This window comes from Mytilus edulis, chromosome 4 (genome assembly GCF_963676685.1).
Source record: "Mytilus edulis chromosome 4, xbMytEdul2.2, whole genome shotgun sequence".
Classification (NCBI taxonomy): Eukaryota; Metazoa; Mollusca; class Bivalvia; order Mytilida; family Mytilidae; genus Mytilus; species Mytilus edulis.
The window spans coordinates 32,728,398-32,751,852 of NC_092347.1; the positions used below are offsets into that span (position 1 = coordinate 32,728,398).

Here is a 23,455-nt window from a genome sequence, read left to right on the forward strand (position 1 = left end):
TTTATCAGACCCTGTTAGAGTCTTGCTCATCTCTTTCACATAGACATTTTTATTATATGGAAGAAATTAACACTTTATTTTCGGTTAAAAGTAGTTTGTTAAAAAAAGGATATTTTGAATAACGGTAATTAACGTCACAATGATAATGTTCATTAAATACTTATCTCGCTATCCTGTTTCATATGGCGTGAGAGATGATGAAAGATAATCGCTTCATGTATCGCAATCCTGTTTCATATAGCGTGAGAGACGATCAAAGACAATCGCTTCATGTATCGCGTTTGTCACAAGACAATGCATCTTTTGTCTTGTGATACGAGTTTCAACTTTTCATGCTTAGTAGATAAAAATACAATTTTGCTGGTTTTGCTAGCGATAAACATTTCGCCCATGATTCTGGAATTAGGTGTTAACATTATTCAGGTTTCAAGCTTCTGCGATTTGTGGAGATTGAGAATGTCATAGACATTAAGTATTAACATACACATGTACGTTAATCAGGAGAAAAACATTTCCTTCGTGTTTTTGACTGAAAATCAACTTATTTTCGCAGATACTTTAATTTGCGTTTAGTTCCTTCTAACCCATTTCGCGGCGATTCAATTTCGCGATTGTAAATATTACTTGATGAAGGTAAATAAAGAAAATTTCAAGTTTTACATATTCTGGACGATTTATATTCGCATTTTTTTTTCTTCTCGCCAAAGTCGAGAAAAGTAGTTAGCCTATAGTATAATGAATTGGGTTATGGGTGCTAACAGAATAAACTACTGTTGCTTTTATGTATCCGTAAAGTGTTATGTGCACAGCTATTTGACTATATCTGATTCTGTTTTTGTCGATTGATTGCCATGATCATGATTGATTATTATATCACCGTTGGTCAAAAGTACAGTAGCGGTGCTATATAGCAATGAAATGAAATACCCGCACAAAGCGCTTTTTAATTTCAGATCCACAAAAACAGGTCAAACAAAAACATCTGAAAGCCAGAGATGTAAAATTAACGTCAAAACATTAGGATCTATATATTCTAAATAGTCCTAAATACAATAGTCAAATCCTTCAATTATGTCTGCGAAAGATGAAACCTAAGTTTCTTCATAATTTATTGACGAAGAATGTTAGATAACTAAGTTAAAATACTGATATCATATGAAATCAAGCCAATGAAGAAGTTCGTGGTTTCTTAAAGTTGGTAATTCTACGATTTCAATTTATTTTTATATACAATAAACTCATCATAGATACCAGGATTGAAATTTTGTTTTTGCGCTAGATGCGCGTTTACTTTATACTTTTTAATTAACATTTAAATAAGAATGTGTCCCAAGTACACGCTGCCCCATCCGCACTATCATTTTCTTTGTTCAGTACACGGTGAAAATGGGGTAAAATCTCTAACTTGGCATTAAAATTAGAAAGATCATATCATAGGTAACATGTTTACTAAGTTTCAAGTTGATTGGATTTCAACTTCATCAAAAACTACCTCGACCAAAAACTTTAACCTGAAGCGGGACAGACGGACGTACGAATGGCCGGATGGATGGACGGACGAACGGACGCACAGACCAGAAAACATAATGCCCATAAATGGGGCATAAAAAAACAATACACACATTTAGTTTAGGTGAGAGAATGTGTTAAGAAGCACTTCATGTGTGAATGTATCTGTGAAGTTGTTAGTTGAATTATGGTCCTTGAAATTGTGGGTGGTAGTTTATTCAAATCTATAATTTGAAACTGTCTTTTGCATTGAAGTTGTTCGTATTTTTGTTAACGGGCAGATATTGCACTAAACTGACTTTTTATGAGTTTCATTATAAATGATTATCAATTAATGGAACGTCGTTTTTGTGAGATTGCCTGTTTAGATCATTTAGCAAGTTAGGAACACTTCTAGTGGTGTGATATCTGTTGCAGGCTTATAATGCAGATGTTCTTTGCATCTGTTCATATCTGAGTATATCATTTGCATTTTCGTTTGTTTTTGTTGAACTTTAATGTTTCTGTTGTTTCGTTGATTTAGTCTTATAGTTGGTGCTTTTCCCTTGGTTTTGGTTAGTAACCTAGATTTGTTTTCTCTGAATCGATTGATGACTTTTGAACTGCGATATATTACTGTTTCCTTTCTTTATATAATATGAAGGGTTTAAATCAAAACATGTCAAGCAACATGAAAAGTTTTGGTATTACATTTGTTTTGTTATCTCTTTCTTATATCAATTTTGAGAAAATATTGAGTTTTCGTCTAAAAGAGGGACGAAAGATACCAGAGGGACAGTCAAACTCATAAATCGAAATAAACTGACAACGCCATGGCTAAAATGAAAGGGACAGACAGACAAACAATAGTACACACGACACAACATAGAAAAATAAAGAATAAACAACACGAACCCCACCAAAAACTAGGGGTGATCACAGGTGCTTCTGAAGGGTGAGCAGATCCTGCTCCACATGTGGCACCCGTCGTGTTGCTTATGAGATAACAAATCCGATAAATAGTCTAATTCGGTAGGTCAAATTTATGAAAGGGAAAGGGGGATTGGTTTATATGCGTGTTCTACTGTAGATTTTCATACAGTGTAATGCCGATTGGGTCTGTTCTAAATGCGACAACGAATGTTGTAGTAGAAATCTAAGTGTTTTTCTTATTTGAGAAACAGAACATGTCTGAGTCGATGTCTTCTCGAAGCTTACTGCAATATTCCGGTGTGCCAAATTCGTATTTGCTGTGTTTTAGATAGAAATGAAAGTAATTTATGTAAATGAAAAAAGAGTTTCGGTTCTAGTACTATGTCATGCGGATCCGGATGTAGGTGTTATTAGAATTTATGCAGAGTGTATTGCCTAGATAACAACTCATTGGACTTTTTAAGAAGTTGACCACCAATGTTGTAGTAGAAATCTTAAGTGTTTTCTTAGTTGGAGTCTCATGTGTCCGAGTCGAACTCTTCTCGAAACTTTCTGTAATCGTCTTTAGAAGGTGTATCAAAATTCTTATTTGGAGGTGTTTAAGATGGTCAGGCAAGTGATTAATTTAAATGAAAAAGAGTCTCGATTGTAGTACTGTGTCCTGCGGATCTAGACGCCTGATGTTACAAGAGCTTTGTTTTGATATTTTGTTTTTAGAGATTCTCTTGAAGAGAAATGATTCAATCATCAATCGAAACAAAACTTGAAATATATGTTATGACTACAAAGCGTATGAATCAGATTTAGAAACTACATAAAATAACAAAACCTGTTTGAGTACATGCAATCTATATCCCTTTCCTAATGCAATAAGTCAAATGACATTCATACCGAAGGAAAGTCAGTCAACAAACGAAAAACCAAATCAAAAGAATTGAAAACAACTGCCATATTCCTGACTTGGTATAGGACTTCCGTGTTTAGAAAATGGTGATTAAACCTGGTCGTATAGCTAGCTAAACCTATAGTGCAATAACTTATGTTTGATTTTATAATTGATATTTTTTGACATTCAGTTGTCTTGTCTTTCATCAGTCGTAGTTCCTATGGATACCAACGTTTTTTTGCTGTTTTTTTTTCAACTAGGACATACTTAGTACAGATGTTCTCGTGAAGAGTGACAAAGATAGCATTATCATTCAATAAGGTCATATACTCTCATAAAATCATTCAAATGTTTTAACTATGCTGATTGCTTCTGTTCTCTTTTGAATTCACTGGGGCTATTTTTACGTTTAATCTGGAATATTGAACTGATAAAGCATATAAAGCTATCTCAAAAGTGTTCTTATATATCCTTCCTGGAAATTTTGTCCGTTTGTCTAATCAAAAGTAGGATTTTTTTCTAATAGACATGTTTATGGCATAACAGCAGAACACATCAGATATGAAGGTGATGCTTTACTACAAGGAATTACCATAATAATGAATAACATATGTAAGAAAGCCTCAGTTCCAGATTGCCTAAAACATGGAATACTAACCCCAATCTTCAAAAATAAAGGGTTACCAACAGATGCAAAAAATTACCACGGTATCACTGTACTTCCAATTATCGGGAAAATACTAGAAATACTTCTCAGAGAGCTGATCAGAGACATTATTGAAATTCCCAGGAGTTTATCCACTATACAGTGTTCTCATACTATTAGAATCAATTGCAGAATCAATGGACCAAAAATTACCTGTCTTTGTTGCTTTACTGGATGCTGAGGCTGCTTTTGATGTCGTCAACCATGATAGCTTGCATCGTAAACTCTTCTTATCAGGAGTAGGTGGAACACTCTGGCTCTTAATACGCCAACTTAGTACTTATGCCATAACCTCCATCAAAAGGAATGGTTTAATATCAAATCCATTCCCTGTTCACCAAGGAGTATGACAAGGTGGAATTCTCAGCACCGAACTCTATAAAAAAATATAAAACAACACGTTTAATTATTTATTGCGTCCGAAGCGCTTTTCTGGATTTACCTTCATCAGGAACGCTCAAAGCCAAAACATTTGAAATCCGAAGATGTATAAGTACCGAAAATCGTTGAAGAGCTATATGTTAAAAATACCTAAAATAAATAGCCAAATTCATCTAAAGCCAACTTTGCCTGAGGGAGTTGAAACCTTAGTTTCATAATAATTTCAAAATTTATAAACGGACAATTTTAGTAAAGTTTGTTTAATCATGTCAGTACCGAAGCACTGACTACTGAGCTGATGATACCCTCGGGGACTGATAGTCCACCAGCAGAGGTATCGACCCAGTGATGTAAAAATATAAAACAACACGTTTAATTATTTATTGCGTCCGAAGCGCTTTTCTGGATTTACCTTCATCAGGAACGCTCAAAGCCAAAACATTTGAAATCCGAAGATGTATAAGTACCGAAAATCGTTGAAGAGCTATATGTTAAAAATACCTAAAATAAATAGCCAAATTCATCTAAAGCCAACTTTGCCTGAGGGAGTTGAAACCTTAGTTTCATAATAATTTCAAAATTTATAAACGGACAATTTTAGTAAAGTTTGTTTAATCATGTCAGTACCGAAGCACTGACTACTGAGCTGATGATACCCTCGGGGACTGATAGTCCACCAGCAGAGGTATCGACCCAGTGATGTAAAAATATAAAACAACACGTTTAATTATTTATTGCGTCCGAAGCGCTTTTCTGGATTTACCTTCATCAGGAACGCTCAAAGCCAAAACATTTGAAATCCGAAGATGTATAAGTACCGAAAATCGTTGAAGAGCTATATGTTAAAAATACCTAAAATAAATAGCCAAATTCATCTAAAGCCAACTTTGCCTGAGGGAGTTGAAACCTTAGTTTCATAATAATTTCAAAATTTATAAACGGACAATTTTAGTAAAGTTTGTTTAATCATGTCAGTACCGAAGCACTGACTACTGAGCTGATGATACCCTCGGGGACTGATAGTCCACCAGCAGAGGTATCGACCCAGTGATGTAAAAATATAAAACAACACGTTTAATTATTTATTGCGTCCGAAGCGCTTTTCTGGATTTACCTTCATCAGGAACGCTCAAAGCCAAAACATTTGAAATCCGAAGATGTATAAGTACCGAAAATCGTTGAAGAGCTATATGTTAAAAATACCTAAAATAAATAGCCAAATTCATCTAAAGCCAACTTTGCCTGAGGGAGTTGAAACCTTAGTTTCATAATAATTTCAAAATTTATAAACGGACAATTTTAGTAAAGTTTGTTTAATCATGTCAGTACCGAAGCACTGACTACTGAGCTGATGATACCCTCGGGGACTGATAGTCCACCAGCAGAGGTATCGACCCAGTGATGTAAAAATATAAAACAACACGTTTAATTATTTATTGCGTCCGAAGCGCTTTTCTGGATTTACCTTCATCAGGAACGCTCAAAGCCAAAACATTTGAAATCCGAAGATGTATAAGTACTGAAAATCGTTGAAGAGCTATATGTTAAAAATACCTAAAATAAATAGCCAAATTCATCTAAAGCCAACTTTGCCTGAGGGAGTTGAAACCTTAGTTTCATAATAATTTCAAAATTTATAAACGGACAATTTTAGTAAAGTTTGTTTAATCATGTCAGTACCGAAGCACTGACTACTGAGCTGATGATACCCTCGGGGACTGATAGTCCACCAGCAGAGGTATCGACCCAGTGATGTAAAAATATAAAACAACACGTTTAATTATTTATTGCGTCCGAAGCGCTTTTCTGGATTTACCTTCATCAGGAACGCTCAAAGCCAAAACATTTGAAATCCGAAGATGTATAAGTACCGAAAATCGTTGAAGAGCTATATGTTAAAAATACCTAAAATAAATAGCCAAATTCATCTAAAGCCAACTTTGCCTGAGGGAGTTGAAACCTTAGTTTCATAATAATTTCAAAATTTATAAACGGACAATTTTAGTAAAGTTTGTTTAATCATGTCAGTATCGAAGCACTGACTACTGAATTTGCGACCAGGGCAACATCACCAGCGCAGGTTTGCGAACTCATATAGAATTAAGTATATATAAACGACATATTAGACCAACTGGAAAATAGCGGTCTGGGTTCCTACATTGGGAATATATATTGTGGTTCGCAAACCTGCGCTGGTGATGTTGCCCTGGTCGCAAATTCACCTTCAGATCTCCAGTCGATGAGAAGTGCAGTTGAAAACTACAGTATTCATGAAAAATACAAACTCCAAGAGCCTTGTACTGAAACATGTGTCCTCCACAAGAACAGACTTTGAATTTGAGATCAATGATACAGCTATGCTTCAGCCAAGCTCGGCTCCTCATATAGGAATTAAATACAGCTCTGACTTAAAGAAAACAATCAACATTCATATTGAAGGAAATATTTTTAAAGCCAGACGAACAATGTACAGCCTGATGGGGGCTGGTCTTCATGGAAAGAATGAGCTCAACCCAATTACTTGTTTACACATCTTTCAAATAGATATCCTACCTGTCCTTATTTATGGACTAGATATATTATTTTCAGACAAAAAACACATAGAGCCATTAGAAGTATTCTTTAGGAAAGCAATCAAACAAATCCTATCACTGCCAAATAATACGTCAGATGCAGCTGTCTATACTATGACAGGAGTTATTCTAATACAAGGAACAATACATAAAGCTGTCATAAATAGCTATAACAAAATATGTGGAATGGAATCCTCAATAGAAAAGGATCTAGCTGAACGACAACTACTTATGTCTGGTTTCAACTCTCAAAGCTGGTTCTCAAAAGCAAGATGCATTCTAGCCCAATATAATCTACCTTCAGCTCATGATCTAATGCTCAATCTGGCCAATAAAAATTGATGGAAAACACAAGTCAAAAAAGCAGTTGACAATGTCTGGCATAATCAATAGAGAAGACAAGTATCCTTATCTAGTTCTCTCAATTATTTATCCACTAATATACTCTGGTGAAACACTCTTCCTTGTCTTGCATGTGTTGGCACATGATCTCAGGATACAAGTCTTCTTCAAACAAAACTAAAGCTTCTTACAGGAACCTACTATCTTCAAAGCAACAAAGCTTCATTTAATCAAAATAGTGTAGATCCAACCTGCTTACTATGCAAAGAATCCGCAGAAACGGTAGATCACTTCCTTCTTGAATGTAAGACTTTGCATGATACCCACATACCATACCTGCATGAACTTGAAAGCTTTCTTTTGTAGCTTTAGAAACTGTACCAAATGCTTTAATCTTACCAACGTTGTAAAAGACACACAGCTCATTTTAGATCCGAGTCACTTATTATGTGCTTGTGGTTGCAGATGCAAATGCATCGACAATTGTTTTATGGTAGAATACAGGGGCGGATGCAGGAATTTTCGAAAGGGGGGGTGCTAACCCAGGGCAAAAGGGGGGGGGGTGCAGGGGGGGTGCAAAACATATGTCCCGATACAAATGCATTGATCGGCAAAAATAAAGGGGGGGTGCGCACCCCCGGAACCCCCCCTGGATCCGCCACTGGAATACATATCCAGAAAATTATGCTATGCTTTACATGCCAAGAGAAATGAACTCTTACAGACTTACCCGTCTAGCAAGCATAAAGGTCAACGACTGTAGCCAACGTACACTCCACGGGGCGTACATTTATATTTTTTATATTTTATATTTTCAAACTAAGTATATATAGACATATAGACTTCTCGAAACCTTATTCTTTACGAAGTGCTCCTTTGAAGGAGGGATTTCCTAATACAGATACAGGTACAGGGACATATTTAGTGTAAAACATAAGCAATATGGCCAAAGACAAGAACTCTTCTAACACATTCAATTTTAATAAAAAGAACTTGTAGTATAAGAAAAAAAAGCTTGAAGGCAATATTCATATCAGTAATGAAAAAAACAATATTTTATCACTCTTGGGCTAAAATAGTTTAATGATATTATAAACAGACAATAAATTATAAATATCCAAAACCATTTTAAACAGCACTTATATAGCAATATTTTCATTCACACAGATTTAAACTCCTACCTGAATTGTGATAAAAAAAAGAAACCAGAAATTCGGCTAATAAATTTCTCTACATTGATGAATTACACTAATTAAAAAGAAGATATGAAATCCTAATGGGCCAATAAGGAAATATATAATCCTATATAACTAGTTTGATTCCCTGTTTTAACGTTTATTTTTGGTTTGTTTTCATTCCTTTTATGCATTTTACAAAAATTCTTATTATTTTTGCAATAAAATGTTATTTGCATTTTTATGTTATTTTTATTTAAATAAATGAAGTTTATAAAACAGATTTATTAATTATAGGCAACAGAACTTGTTCAAATAAAATCTCATTGTATAAAAAAGAAGATGTGGTATGATTGCCAATGAGACAACTATCCACAAAAGACCAAAATGACACAGACATTAACAACTATAGGTCACCGTACGGCCTTCAACAATGAGCAAAGCGTGAGCTATAAAAGACACCGATAAGACAATGTAAAACAATTCAAACGAGAAAACTAACGGCCTTATTTATGTAAAAAGAATTAGTCATATAAGATACAAATCCGGGTTAAAAAACCCAGAGGTAAATCACAAGACCTACAAAGAAGGGAGAATTGGTGCAATAACAGAATAGGTAGCTCTCTTTATGCATGAATCACAAACTGTGCAAAGGATCTGGTTCACTAATTCATAAGTTTAGCCATTAAAATCTAGAAAAAAAACAACACAATAATTTTAAGGAAATTTGAAAGTAAAATGCCCAAATTTCTCAGAAAAATGAGAAATAACCATTTTAAATAGTGATGTATGTGTGCTGTGTAGATTAATGAGTACATTATTTTTTTGATAATTTGGCAAAAATCTAAGACAGATTTCCCAAAAAATTAACAGTTGTCCCACCCTTTGACATAAAACCTGTATGCTGGAATATTCTTTGTGTAACATTTTCTTTCCTTTTCACCCAAAATTTCAATGGATGAGGGTTAGTGCCATATATAAAATAATGAACAAAGATTCAAAAGTTGCCTAAAGAAATGGATTTCAAATAAATTCAGTACCTATTTTAGGCAAAGATATTCATAAATAGGTAGAAGATGTACAATTATTCTTATCGACCTTTTAAAATAACATATTTAGCAATACATTTTTGAACGGCCTAATCAAACAATTACTTTTGAAAAAAACACCTGTTCGGGGCAATTTATTGCGGTTACTGATTTCTTTTCGCTCCGTCAAAATGTCATAATTATTAAGTCATAAACAAACATTAATAAACATTTTGTTCACCCATAAATATTTCTTTTCTTTTTTTTCAAAGACATATCGCCAATAAATTTCTTTTAACTTTTTTCTCAGAGACAGTCACTATGAAAATATTTGGCAAATAAGGAAATAAAACCAAGGTGGTTTAAAGTTCACATATTCTAGCTACCAATATCAATCAATAAGCTTTTCTATATGTTTTGTCATGGATAACCAAAGTACATGATGAAGATGGATTAATTATTTAATACATTAAATGTTTAAAAATAAATAACGAAGGTAAAAATAAACTTATGATTTACATTTTAGAATCTATTAGGCTATATATAGGCTAATGCCATTTTTAGTTGTTTTTTTTCAAATTTTCTTGTATGATTTTACCTCTCATTGACATTTATGTCTGATCTCATTTTATTCAGCAGTGTTTCATAAGCCAAAGGTATTTGCTTATGCCATTTGATAAACTCAACATGGATACCAGGATTTAAATTTTGTACAAAAGACGAGTTTTAGTCTACATAAGACTCATAAGTGATGTTTGAATCAAAAAGGTATTATTAATAATTCAAGTATCAAAACAGACAAGTTTTCTGAATAACATTAGAATTGGAAACACATCTTAACTCTTTAACAATCAAATTACCATGGGTTGTACAAAAAGAAATTAAACAAAATTACAAAAAATTATGCCTATGGTTAAATTGTCCAAAAAAATCACTGGCAATTACAGGAAAATACAATCTTAGGGTCATTTACATTTTAATTACAAAACGTTAAAAAAAAGGTTATGCAAACAATTTTTCATCAATTTAATTACATGTATATATATTAACAACAATCATAATATGTACACCTTTCCCTACCATAATACTGTAAGGAGTACAAAAATGTATTTGATATTAAAATTACCTACTAATAAATCTATACAACAATCAGACTATTTCAACACTCTAAATAGTTTAGGAACATCTTTGCCAAGTGACATATACCTAAAGAAAGGTTAAAATCCCTTCTACTACATCAATTAGTTAATTTGGTTTGCAAAGCATGTTTTGCATTTTGAAGGAGGACTGAATTCACATACAGTTTATTTAATGCAATAGCATATACTTATTACATCAGTGTTTTCTATTTTTGTATAGTATAAACTTGTTATGTACTTTGTACTTATATTATCTCCTAGGTTATATACTTCTTATATACGTACTACTTGTCTCTTTGCTAACAATATATTACTATAATGTAAACAAACTTATTTTCAAGGAAACATTATTTTACATTTAGCCTTTTCTATCTCAATTTGCATGATTTAACTTCGTGATTTTCAAGTTTACAGTGAGAAGGAAAGATCCAGGTTTGAAATTTCCACAACAATTTATAATCGTGTTTTTTGTCTCTTGTGAAAGTTGTGAAAATAAACCACTCATGAATATTAATTGGTTTACAGTATGAATATCAATAATGCATTATATAAGGTACCTTCTCATTATTCAGTTTTGGCAAGATCAATAAAATCTGCACACGTTTTCAAAACCCTTCTCAGGCTCGCAGAAACAAATATTGTAATTTTCTGTACAATATATTCTCTTTGGTTTCCATGAACATATCTTTTTTTTAATAAAAACCATTACTGGTACATAACTCATTTGTTTTACTTAACAGATTGCTCACAATTTACAACCATTCATTTGAATTACAACTATTATGATTTGTCAATTAGGAATAATATTAACCTGCAGTGTGTAAAAGCATATTATCTATATAAATTACAACTTTCATGATCGTTACAATAAATTATTAGCTTGATCTACAATGTATATAAGCATAGTTTTTAGCAGTATTTGTTCACATAATCGATTGTAGTAAAAAACACAAATTGCATGTATATATACAATTTAGATATAACCATAGATTTCTGTTACACTTTAAATAAACCAACATTTTCTTTTTGAAATCCAGAAATAATGAAACCTCAACTTGTCAAAACTATTATGATACTTCTATTATAGCCATAATTTTAGCTAGAAAAATGAAGAGTCAACAAATAAAAACACCTCTTTTTTCTAATATGTATGGCACTTTAAGGTACACAAGTTGGAAACATTTTATACAAATTATATAATATGAATTATCTATAATTATATAAAACTTAATTATAGGTAACATTATTGTCAGAGCAGGAGAAAACCATCACTGATAGCATTATATAGCACTTTTTTGTGTATAGCACTGTGAGCCACCAAAAAATCATTTTCATTTATAGGAGCATGACATAATGTTATGTCCAGCTATTTCCAATGTTATTTAACATCTTATCAAATTATGTACGCTAAATGACTGAATGCTAACCCAAGATTTATTTAATGTCAAAAAAACTGTTTTGATTTTTATGTTTTTCTTTGTGCTTATTTTCCCACCTTCTCATCTGATCTTTAAACATTAAGTTATCCATACACTGTAAACGAGCTGAGACAGTGGGTTGAGACAGATTATTGAGCATTATGTTATTTCAGTTTTTTTCGTCTGTACATATTTTAGAAGGTAACCTCCAACACTTGAAAAACCATAGGGCTTCACTGTCAAGAATTAATTGTAAATTGTAATAGTAAAACCAAGTTTCTGCTTGCAAAAAAAAAATATTTACTGTCAAATCATGTTTTTGATTTTTAATATATTATTCATTGTCTTTGATTTTCCTTTGGTAATGGCAAGTTTTGCATAGACAACAACTTGTATATTTTCTAATCCTAAGAATGCTGCAATTTAATAACAGAATAATATATTTATACAAATAAAGCATTTGCCGTCTGCAGGTAAACTTTTCAAAAAAAAAATACTGGTCACAAATTTAAACAGGCAAATTATTTATTTATGTACTTGTCACATTTAGAAAATCCTTTTAATGTATAGTTGTTTACATCAATAGAAAAAAATCACACATCTAAAATATTTTTTCTCAAATGTATTGTATTTCTCCAAACATTATAAATAAATTGATTCCATGTAAATAGTCCACTTTCCATCCCTTTATCTGATAAGTAAGTCAATTATGTACACCTTTTTGACGTCATTTACCATATAGAGAGGACTGCCTATATCCCTGTACTATCAAAATTTAACAAGTCATTGTGCAGGATGATCTAGAAATAATATTTGTTACGTAGGTACAATTCCAATCACAATTCCCTAATGACTATAGTTATAAGAATTTACTTTGCCAAAAAAGTTGTGCAATATAGCATCTAGTTTTATATCCACTCGCTCAACATGGGAAGAAATTGACAATGTCTAACAATGCACGAATGATGTCAACTAAAACCATAATTTTGTTTAGGTAAAATTCAACAAAACCGAAAGCGGTCTATTAAAGAATTCTATGTTTGATCTGTATACTAAATGGGTGAATCATTCACAATTATATATTGTACTTCTGATTTTTATACATTCTTGCTGGACTTAAGGTTTCATGGTGTAAAATGGAATGTTTACATGATCAGCAAATTAAAAAAAATTCTAAAAATCTACTATACTTCAATAAGTGAAAATATAAACTACTTGAGAACTCTAGACTAGTGAACAATCACACATTTGAAAAATGCAAACACCCTAATGGCTACAAAGAGGTAATAAAAAAAGTTTTAATGAACACAGCAGCTGTAAAACCAAAAAACAACACAGTTTTAGTACAAAAGTAGCAAATTATTATGCAAAAAAAATCAACAAAATACACCAACAGCCTTTAAATAACTACAAATATAAAAGAATGCTACTAAATTATGTCTTTTTTATGTAATTTCCCTTACAAACAGTATTATTCATTTCAGTAACAATCAGGATGTCATCTAATTTTCACATACTAAATATACTATAGCCATAATTTTTGTTATATTTTGGATAACAGTATATATTATGCTTACCGGGTATTTGGTATTATGCATACTTATAATTCATTATAAAAAAATGTCTCTCTAGTTTTCAGGAATCAATTTGTCTATTTCTATTTTCAAGTTAATGATATTCAGCAACTAGACATGTAACATTCCAAGTTTACACCATAACTATTTCATTTTGATGAGGTTGTGCATCATATCAAAGCTGTTCCCATCATCATGTACTATGATTGTCTTTTTATTTTCATCAATCGTCTTAAGATATCCAAATTCATCTAAACCAACAATTGTTACCTCCTTCCCTTTTTCCATCTGTAGTTTCACCTTGACATTGCTGAAAAAAAGAAAAGGTAGTTTTATATAATAATCACAACTTATCATGAGCAAACCTTTAAAATGGGTGAAAATGGGAAAAGAGGTCAAGCAGGACACATGATATTACAAGAACAATTACTGCTAAGATAAGCTGACTATGGGATTTTATTTTCCATAAAAAAAAAATTTTGCCTTTTAGCCAATTACCATGGTAAATATGAAATAGTAATCAAAACCCACATTTGAATACATTATTTGCATGCAACATATCCTGAAATCATAATATTCTATTATTGAATTTTACAAGCATAAAAATATTTTTAGTTTGCAGCACCTCCTAATCAATTATCAAGTACTATGAACGAGTATAACTGTTAAAACCAAGATGGAAACCATTGATATGTATCATAAAATATTTCTTTTTCAAATCTGTCCTTTACACATGTTTTAAGACTCCCAAAGGAAAAAAAAAGAAATGATCTTGAATTTCTTGCTTCAATTTTCTTTGCTTAAACGTATGATATGATTAAGAAATTCAAATTACTTTTCAAGGTTGATCTTAGTTTTTGACCATTTATGTAACATTCTACCACATGAAATATTAATAAGTCAATGATACTTAATATTTCTAAATCATTTAACATGAGAGGCTTACATAAAATTCTAAATAAGATACTGTCTTTTGCAAAATCTGAAATTCACCACCATAAACTTTTATTACTGGGTAACAGACAGATTAATAGTACATTAGAGATACTAGTGTATTAGGTATGTCTGGGCTAAAGTACTGCGAAAGGTGGTTTTAAGAAATCATTTTGAACCAGATGCTCCGCAGGGCGTAGCTTTATACGACCGCAGAGGTTGAACCCTGAATATTGCACAATATTTTGCAATTAGATATTTCTTGCTTACTATTCTGGACAAAGAAAGATAACTCTAATTGAAAAAAAATTTGCTATTTCACAATATTGTGCAATTAGATATTTCTTGCCATTGCGCAATACTGTGCAATTGAAAAGACTTGCTATTGCACAATACTTAATATAATAATTTTAGATCCTGATTTGGACCAACTTGAAAACTGGGCCCATAATAAAAAATCCAAGTACATTTTTGGATTCAGCATATCAAAGAACCCCAAGATTTCAATTTTTATTAAAATCAGACTAAGTTTAATTTTGGACCCTTTGGACTTTAGTGTAGACCAATTTGAAAACAGGACCAAAATGAAGAATCTACATACACAGATAGATTTGGTATATCAAAGAACCCCATTTATTCAATTTTTGATGAAATCAAACAAAGTTTAATTTTGGACCCCGATTTGGACCAACTTGAAAACTGGGCCAATAATCAAGAATCTAAGTACATTTTTAGATTCAGCATATCAAAGAACCTAACTGATTCATTTTTTGTCAAAATCAAACTAAGTTTAATTTTGGACCCTTTGGACCTTAATGTAGACCAATTTGAAAACGGGACCGAAAGTTAAGAATCTACATACACAGTCATGACAGTTAGATTCGGCATATCAAAGAACCCCAATTATTCAATTTTGATGAAATCAAACAAAGTTTAATTTTGGACCCTTTGGGCCCCTTATTCTGTTGGGACCAAAACTCCCAAAATCAATACCAACCTTCCTTTTATGGTCATAAACCTTGTGTTTAAATTTCATAGATTTCTATTTACTTATACTAACGTTATGGTGCGAAAACTAAGAAAAATGCTTATTTGGGTCCCTTTTTGGCCCCGAATTCCTAAACTGTTGGGACCTAAACTCCCAAAATCAATACAAACCTTCCTTTTGTAGTCATTAACATTGTGTTTAAATTTCATTGATTTCTATTTACTTAAACTAAAGTTATTGTGCGAAAACCAAGAATAATGCTTATTTGGGCCCTTTTTTGGCCCCTAATTCCTAAACTGTTGAAACCAAAACTCCCAAAATCAATCCCAACCGTTCTTTTGTGGTCATAAACCTTGTGTCAAAATTTCATAGATTTCTATTAACTTAAACTAAAGTTATAGTGCGAAAACCAAGAAAATGCTTATTTGGGCCCTTTTTGGCCCCTAATTCCTAAAATGTTGGGACCAAAACTCCCAAAATCAATACCAACCTTCCTTTTGTGGTCATAAACCTTGTGTTAAAATTTCATAGTTTTCCATTCACTTTTACTAAAGTTAGAGTGCGAAATCTAAAAGTATTCGGACAACGACGACGACGACGACGACGACGACGCCAACGTGATAGCAATATACGACGAAAAAATTTTCAAATTTTGCGGTCGTATAAAAATTAAGCTGTTTAAAAAAAAATTCTAGGTAAATGATGAATTAGATGAACAATAAAAAAAAATCTAATGCTTTTTCCCAGACAACTGAAGTTTTTAAAACAAGTAAAACAGGGCCGTAACTACCTATGAGGCAGGGGAGGCAACTGCCTCCCCTGAATTTTCTACAACATTTTTTTTTTTAAGTTATTTATAATGAAATATTGACAATATGTACACGAAGAACTTGAATTTATATTAAAAACAACAAAAGTTTGTACAGTTTTAACAGTGTTATCATGATACATGATATATCTGTCATTTTCCAGATTTTTGATCGAAAGTGAACCGTTTCAGTATTTTATTTTTTTTTCGTGTGGCCGTCCGTCTTTTATTCAGTATTCGTACGAGAACACATATGAAACTTTGCTTTTGACAATTTTGAATAAAACTTAACTATTCATTTTTATTCTATTATGGAATTTTACAAGCATAAAAAATATTTTTAGTTTGCAGCACCTCCTAATCAATTATCAAGTACTATGAACGAGTATAACTGTTAAAACCAAGATGGAAACCATTGATATGTATCAAAAAACATTTCTTTTTCAAATCTGTCCTTTACACATGTTTTAAGACTCCCAAAAGAAAAAAAAAAGAAATGATCTTGAATTTCTTGCATCAATTTTCTTCGATTAAACATATGATATGATTAAGAAATTCAAATTACTTTTCAAGGTTGATCTTAGTTTTTGACCATTTACGTAACATTCTACCACATGAAATATTAATAAGTCAATGATACTTAATATTTCTAAATCATTTAACATGAGAGGCTTACATAAAATTCTTAATAAGATACTGTCTTTTGCAACATCTGAAATTTACCACCATAAACTTTTATTACTGGGTAACAGACAGATTAATAGTACATTAGAGATACTAGTGTATTAGGTATTCTAGACTAAAGTACTGCGAAAGGGGGTTTTAAGAAATCATTTTAAAAAATTAAGCTATTTAAAAAAAAAAATTCTGGGTACATGATGAATTAGATGAACAATAAAAAAAAATCTGATGCTTTTTCAAAGACAACTGAAGTTTTTAAAACAAGTAAAATTTGGTTCTTTGTCTTAATTTCAGCCTCCACAGATAAAAATGTATTATCAGTCATTGATTTAGATGAAGAGCAATTAAATTAGTCATGTGTAAATAAAAGAAAATTCAATGAAACTGCATTATGTAAACACTGCACAAATATTTTTTTGTTTTTTAACTGCATGTCCAGAATAATTTTATTTTTTACAAAATTGATAACTTAAAAATATTAACTGTCTCTTCAAAATTCTGCAATGCTTAATTAGTTCAAATAGGTAAATAAACTTTGCATTGCATGTTTTGAAATCATTTTAAGAACAAAATAAAATTCTCTGGCATAATTTTTTTTTTATCAAAGCAGAGAAGATAGTTACATTCAAATTCCGACAATTGACTTAGAAATAATCTTTTTAATTTTTACCAAAAAAGTACATAACAGCGATTCTCAACACTTCAGTCAAAATCTGCAATATGAGGGGCATACCCGGTAGTTAGCTCCCCTTGGAATACCAACCCCTTAACATATACTTGAAATGAAGAATGAAATAATCTAACAAATTGCTTTAAAACTATAAAAAAAGATAAGTGCATCAATACATATAATAGATTCTACAATTCAGGACCTTAGGATAACCTTTCAATGATAGTGGGTACAACCCAAGAATAGCTGTAGTTAATTCTCAACACCATTTATGTAAACAAAGATGAAATGACAACACACCACTAGACTAATAAGAGCAATGTTTCATATTTCTAACTAAAATGAAATCCACACCTATATTAACATGATTAAAAAAAAAAGGCGTTGGCGTTCTCATTGTCATGGGCCTTTACTTATAAGGATATGTGGGTAGTATAATTTCATCATCTGTACTTTTTCTATTAAATTTCTCTAGCCAAATATCAAAATTAGTTAATGGACTAAGCTCATGATCAGAAGTGTAAATTTTAAGGGATCAGTTTACTTTAATTCTAAGTGCGATTAGAAGTAAAGTGTTGCAACTTGAGAATCTGAGAACCAATCAACCCATTTACTTTCATATTTAAATATAAAACAAAAATCATGACAAAATGGTGCTTAAGTGCATTAATGTCAATTTCACCTTTGCAATTCAGAGTTATTGTTCTTGAATGATTACATGGCATAATGGTAATAGAGGTTAATTTGGTTTTTTCAGTTTTCGTTTTGCAGTTCAGGATGTGTAATGTTTCACAATAACTTGATAACTGTTGAACCAATTCATTTCAACAATTAAAATAAAAATAGAAGATAAGGTATGGCCAAAAAGGGTCTCTTGTATCAATTCATCAGAAAACAGCTTTTTCTGGTTTACTCCATGGCCCTAGAGAAGCTATATTGATATTTCCATGAATCAATTAACCATAAGAACAGATTTAGAAGGGATATTTACTATGAACTAAACAGCCCTTTATAGCTTGCTGTTCATTGTGAGCCAAAGCTCTTTGTTGAAAACCGTTCTTTGACCTATAACAGATTACTTATACAAATTATGACTTGGATGGAGACTCGTCTGTCTCATTGGCACTTATACCACATCTTCTTATATTTATAAAATAAATGTTTTCTCACCTATGCAACCATCTTTTGTAATAAGATTTACAGAAACTGTTATAACCTTCCTGTTGGAATTGGTCAATAAGTTCCTCCATGACAGTAACTGTCCTTGCTATAGACTGTTCTACTGATAGTTCTGGTAATTTTGTTTTCTTGTCATTGTTGTAGCTATTTATCACATCATTGACACAGATTGTTGGATTTTTGTTGCTAACATTATATCCACAACCTAAAAAATGATTAAAAAAAAGAGAATGTTAATTTAATTATAGGGTCTATAATTTGTTTGATGGCATTAAACCTAATTTCATACAACTCATTGGTTTGTAGCGTGATATAAGAAAATACCATTTTCCCACAATCTATGAAAATTGATATTCACAAAGTCAAAGACAAATTTAATTGAATCCACAGTAATATTTTCTGCCTTTCTTGATGGGGTATCAAGTCCTGCTATAAAATATATTGGTGTGACCTAAAATCAGTATATACTGCCTGTGGCGTTTAGGGATGGAGGCAAAGAACGGTCAGGACAGTGTCTGAACTATATTTCTCTGACCACTCAGTTCTCTTTCTTATTTTAATCAGCCCTCAAACTCAACATTTTAATGGATGCTGGTTGGATTATTTAAGCATAGACAGAAATCCATTATCTGAACAAGTTCATTGTCACCAAAAAAAACCAAAAAAACATTTATATAGTGTTTCTATATTAATACAAGATGAGATGAACTTAATGTATCCTTTCATCAAATAATTTTTCGGTGGAAAAGAAATAATCTGCAAATGACAGAGGATATTTACTTTTAAGTGAAAAACAACAAAAAACTAATGATGTGACAAAAACACACAGTCTTAACAATGTCTGAGGTCAAAAGGGTTTCACAATGCCCATATTCCCCTACATATACGACCTTGATTAAATTTTTACCGAAAAAACTCATAAATGTGTACAGTTTTTGATGGTTATTATAAAATATTTTTATGACATGTCATTACTAAGAAATCATTGTTTATATACAAATATTGAAATGAAGTCTCATTTTGTCCTATAAAACCATGTCTTATTATTCATGTAGAAATTCATTAATGTCTTTAAACAGTAATGACCTTAGAAGAAGTATAAATTATAAATATATTTAGTAATCATTGCAAGAATCTGAAGATATTCTGTATCAAATGGTAAAAATTTCATTCAGTTGTGTCAAGGAATAACTTAAAGAAAGTTTCCATTAAAAATGTGTTTTCTATATATGAAATATATAGGAGATTTTACTTCAAATCACGAAATGGTGGAACATTTTTTACCTCTGGCTTTTGACCTCTTAGTGTAGCTTGATCTTTCACTCCTAGTTAAATCTTCGTTTGATTTTCCTTGTCTTCAAATATAGTTCCTAGTGTGGACAGTATATTACTTGGAATTTTTTTTTTAGTGTCCTTTCAAATTTATTTTTTCATGTTTTACATCTCAAATAGCAAGTAAGGGGATGAAATTACACTTAACATTTGAGTCATCAATTTTTAAGACTAGTAAATTACTGAATTGGACCAGTTAAAAAAAGGTTACATAAAATTATGTCTGAAGCCATCAAAGAGAATTACATTACATATTTTTTTTTCAGATGATCTTACCAATAAGGGCATGTAAGTGTCCATTCATAGTTGTCGATCTAACAATAACTCCTCCTAATTTCATTTTATCACTGTAGTAAATATCATTAGGCCATTTCAATCTCAAATCTATGTCCTGTAAAATAAACAGAAAGTTTTTTATTAGTTGTAATGTTGCCCTTTCATTGAATTAGATACCCACATCTCTGTTTATTCTTAACATAAAATATACATTAAATAATCAATTTTATCTTAAGAATAATGTTCATTTCAGATAAAACAAAATACTGGGCAGACCATCAGGGAAAATGGGAGATTGGAATTATTATTTATTATTATTATTATTATTATACAATATTTATATAGCGCATTATATAATTTGAAAAATTACCCTAAGCGCTTAACATGAATAAACAAAAAATAAGATACATAAGGTAAAAGCAAAATATACAATCACATAAATACAATTTCTGAGCAGTGGCGTGTAAGATGAAAACATTGATTGTCGGTTAAATAGAATAATATAAAAGAATGTACAACCCACACAAAAAATATCAAAAATTTAAAATTAATCAAAATGAAAGAAAAGTAAAAAGTTTCAAAAAATAAAAATGAGTTAAGAAAAATTTAAAATTTCCTCTGTATAAATTTAAAATAATGATTATCATTAAACCACAGTGACTCAAGTATTAAAAATTATTAAGTGAAAGTTCACAATACAATCAACTGGTAAAACAAATTGTTCATAAATTTCAAAATTTACAAAATATTATAATATAAAGTCAAGATAAACTATTCTACATAATGCTTTACACTTTCCTGACCAAATAGTTATATATAAGAAGATGTGGTATGCTTGCCAATAAGACAACAATCCAATAATCCAGCCAAGACGCAAGGACAAAGATGCGTACAACTATTAATCATCATACAGCCTTAAACAATGAGTAAAACCATAACATATTTCAAGCTTTAAAAGGTACATGTACAGGCATGACAAAACTTAAAACAATTCAAGCAAAAAAAAACTTCAGTCTGGTTTATGCTGAAAACAACATCCACTAGAGTGCAGGTTCCTGACTTGGGACAAGCAAATATACAGAATGTGGCAGAATTAATATAAAATAAGAAGACATGGTATGATTGCCAATGAGACAACACTCCTTACCAGAGACCAAATAACATAAAATTAACAACTAAAATCATTGTACAACAACGAGTTTATCCAATAAAACTGCATAGTAAGCTATAAAAGGACCCTAAAATAACAAAAGTAAAACGATATACAATTTGATATAAAGCAACAAACAAGCTTGCTAGCACTGAGCCCCCCTAGCATGGAATAGTGGTGTAACAGTACAACATAAGGACAAGATGGAAATCATTTAACTAATCAAATCAATACTAAAGGACAAAAACAATTAACAGAAAAAGTAATGACTGAGAGTGCAGGATCTAGAAGTACTCCCAAGATACTGTCGGTCAGTTTGCCCAATATCAGGTAGGATCTAAAACATTTTTCTCTTTGGAATTTGTTTCACATTTTGTCCTTTAGGAGCCTCATACAGCTTACTATACAGTTCACTAGATTTGTCCTTCAGGAGCCTCATACAGCTTACTATACAGTTCACTAGATTTGTCCTTCAGGAGCCTCATACAGCTTACTATACAGTTCACTAGAGTCATGCAGGAGCCTCATACAGCTTACTATACAGTTCACTAGATTTGCTTAATCTTGAAGGTTGTACAGTTAGTTCCCTATAGATGTTTACATCCACATCATTTGGATAGTTGCCTTAAATTGACAATCATGCCATATCTCCTTATTTCATATAAGGAATGATTTACATGAAATGAACAATATTTGTTCACAAAACTAGATGGTTCATTGATGGTATTTTTACACCCATCACCCTATATTGGCTCAATAACAGAACTATTTCAGAGCAGGGTATTAATATTATAGCAATATGCACTACTTAAATCAATATTGGCACTAAACTTTAAAAAGATACTCCACCTTGAAACAAACATTCAGTTATACTATTATTTGTGATTTGATTTTACTTAGCATGAGAAAATATGCAAAATACAATATTTATAGTTGTCAATTTCTCTGCTTTGAAAAAAGTACAATATGAAATTAATAACAAAATATCTATTTATATATTTATTATAAAGTACATTTTTTGTTTTTTGAAGATAATTATATCCCACTCACAAGTTTTAAAATAAAAATTGTTTTTGTAACTGTTTGAACATCAATATATCTGATTGTGATTATGGACTTTCCCTATTGATCTTCCTCTAAGTTCAGTATTTTTGTGATTTTACTTTTTTCTGACAGAAAATTATCTAAATTACAATCTAAATGGGAACCAAAGATTTCCTTCAAATACCATAGTACAACAATAGGACAGTTTTCCCAGCACGTCTGTTACTAGTAAACAAACTTAGGCTACAAATTTTATAAAATTAGTATCATTATTGTAATTTATCATAACTATTATATTGTCTAAAATAAAATAATTGTATGGAGATTGTAAAGAGCTAATATGCACTTTTATTTATTGTCAAATATTCAATAATTATTGTTAAATTTGGCTTGAAAAACAAAAGAACTTTTGGTATGTGGGCATGAAACAATATGCTGTTCAATGTACAAAAACAATATTCATAAAACAACATAATAGAAATCCAGATTCTGATATTTTATTTCTATTTCTATTTTTTTTTAAATATGATATTTATTAACGACTAGTTTTAGATTACTATTTCCTTAAAAATCTTTTAACTTTTAAAGTAATGAGTTTGATTTAAAGCAAAATATGTTGAAATTACTGAATGAAATTATCTCCCCCTGAATTGAACTTGGTTTCTATTTTCTGCTTTATACTTGATGACATAATTTCTTTTTTTCTTCCTACTTGTCATATCATTTTTGATATGAGAAAAGAGAAGCTTTC

General features: G+C 31.2%; 1 protein-coding gene across 2 annotated transcripts in view; it reads right to left on the reverse strand.

Annotated features, from left to right (window-relative positions):
• Nucleotides 1–9,040: 9,040 nt before the first annotated feature.
• Nucleotides 9,041–23,455, reverse strand: part of LOC139519495 (biotin--protein ligase-like) — a 55,295-nt gene continuing 40,880 nt past the window's right edge. For both annotated transcript variants that reach the window (XM_071311607.1, XM_071311606.1), the window contains 3 exons: nt 20,511–20,625; nt 18,894–19,107; nt 9,041–13,953 (listed from right to left, as the gene is read on the reverse strand). In XM_071311607.1, coding sequence (XP_071167708.1) covers nt 13,788–13,953; nt 18,894–19,107; nt 20,511–20,625 — 495 coding nt within the window. In that variant the 3' untranslated portion in view covers nt 9,041–13,787. The remainder of the gene's footprint in view (nt 13,954–18,893; nt 19,108–20,510; nt 20,626–23,455) is intronic.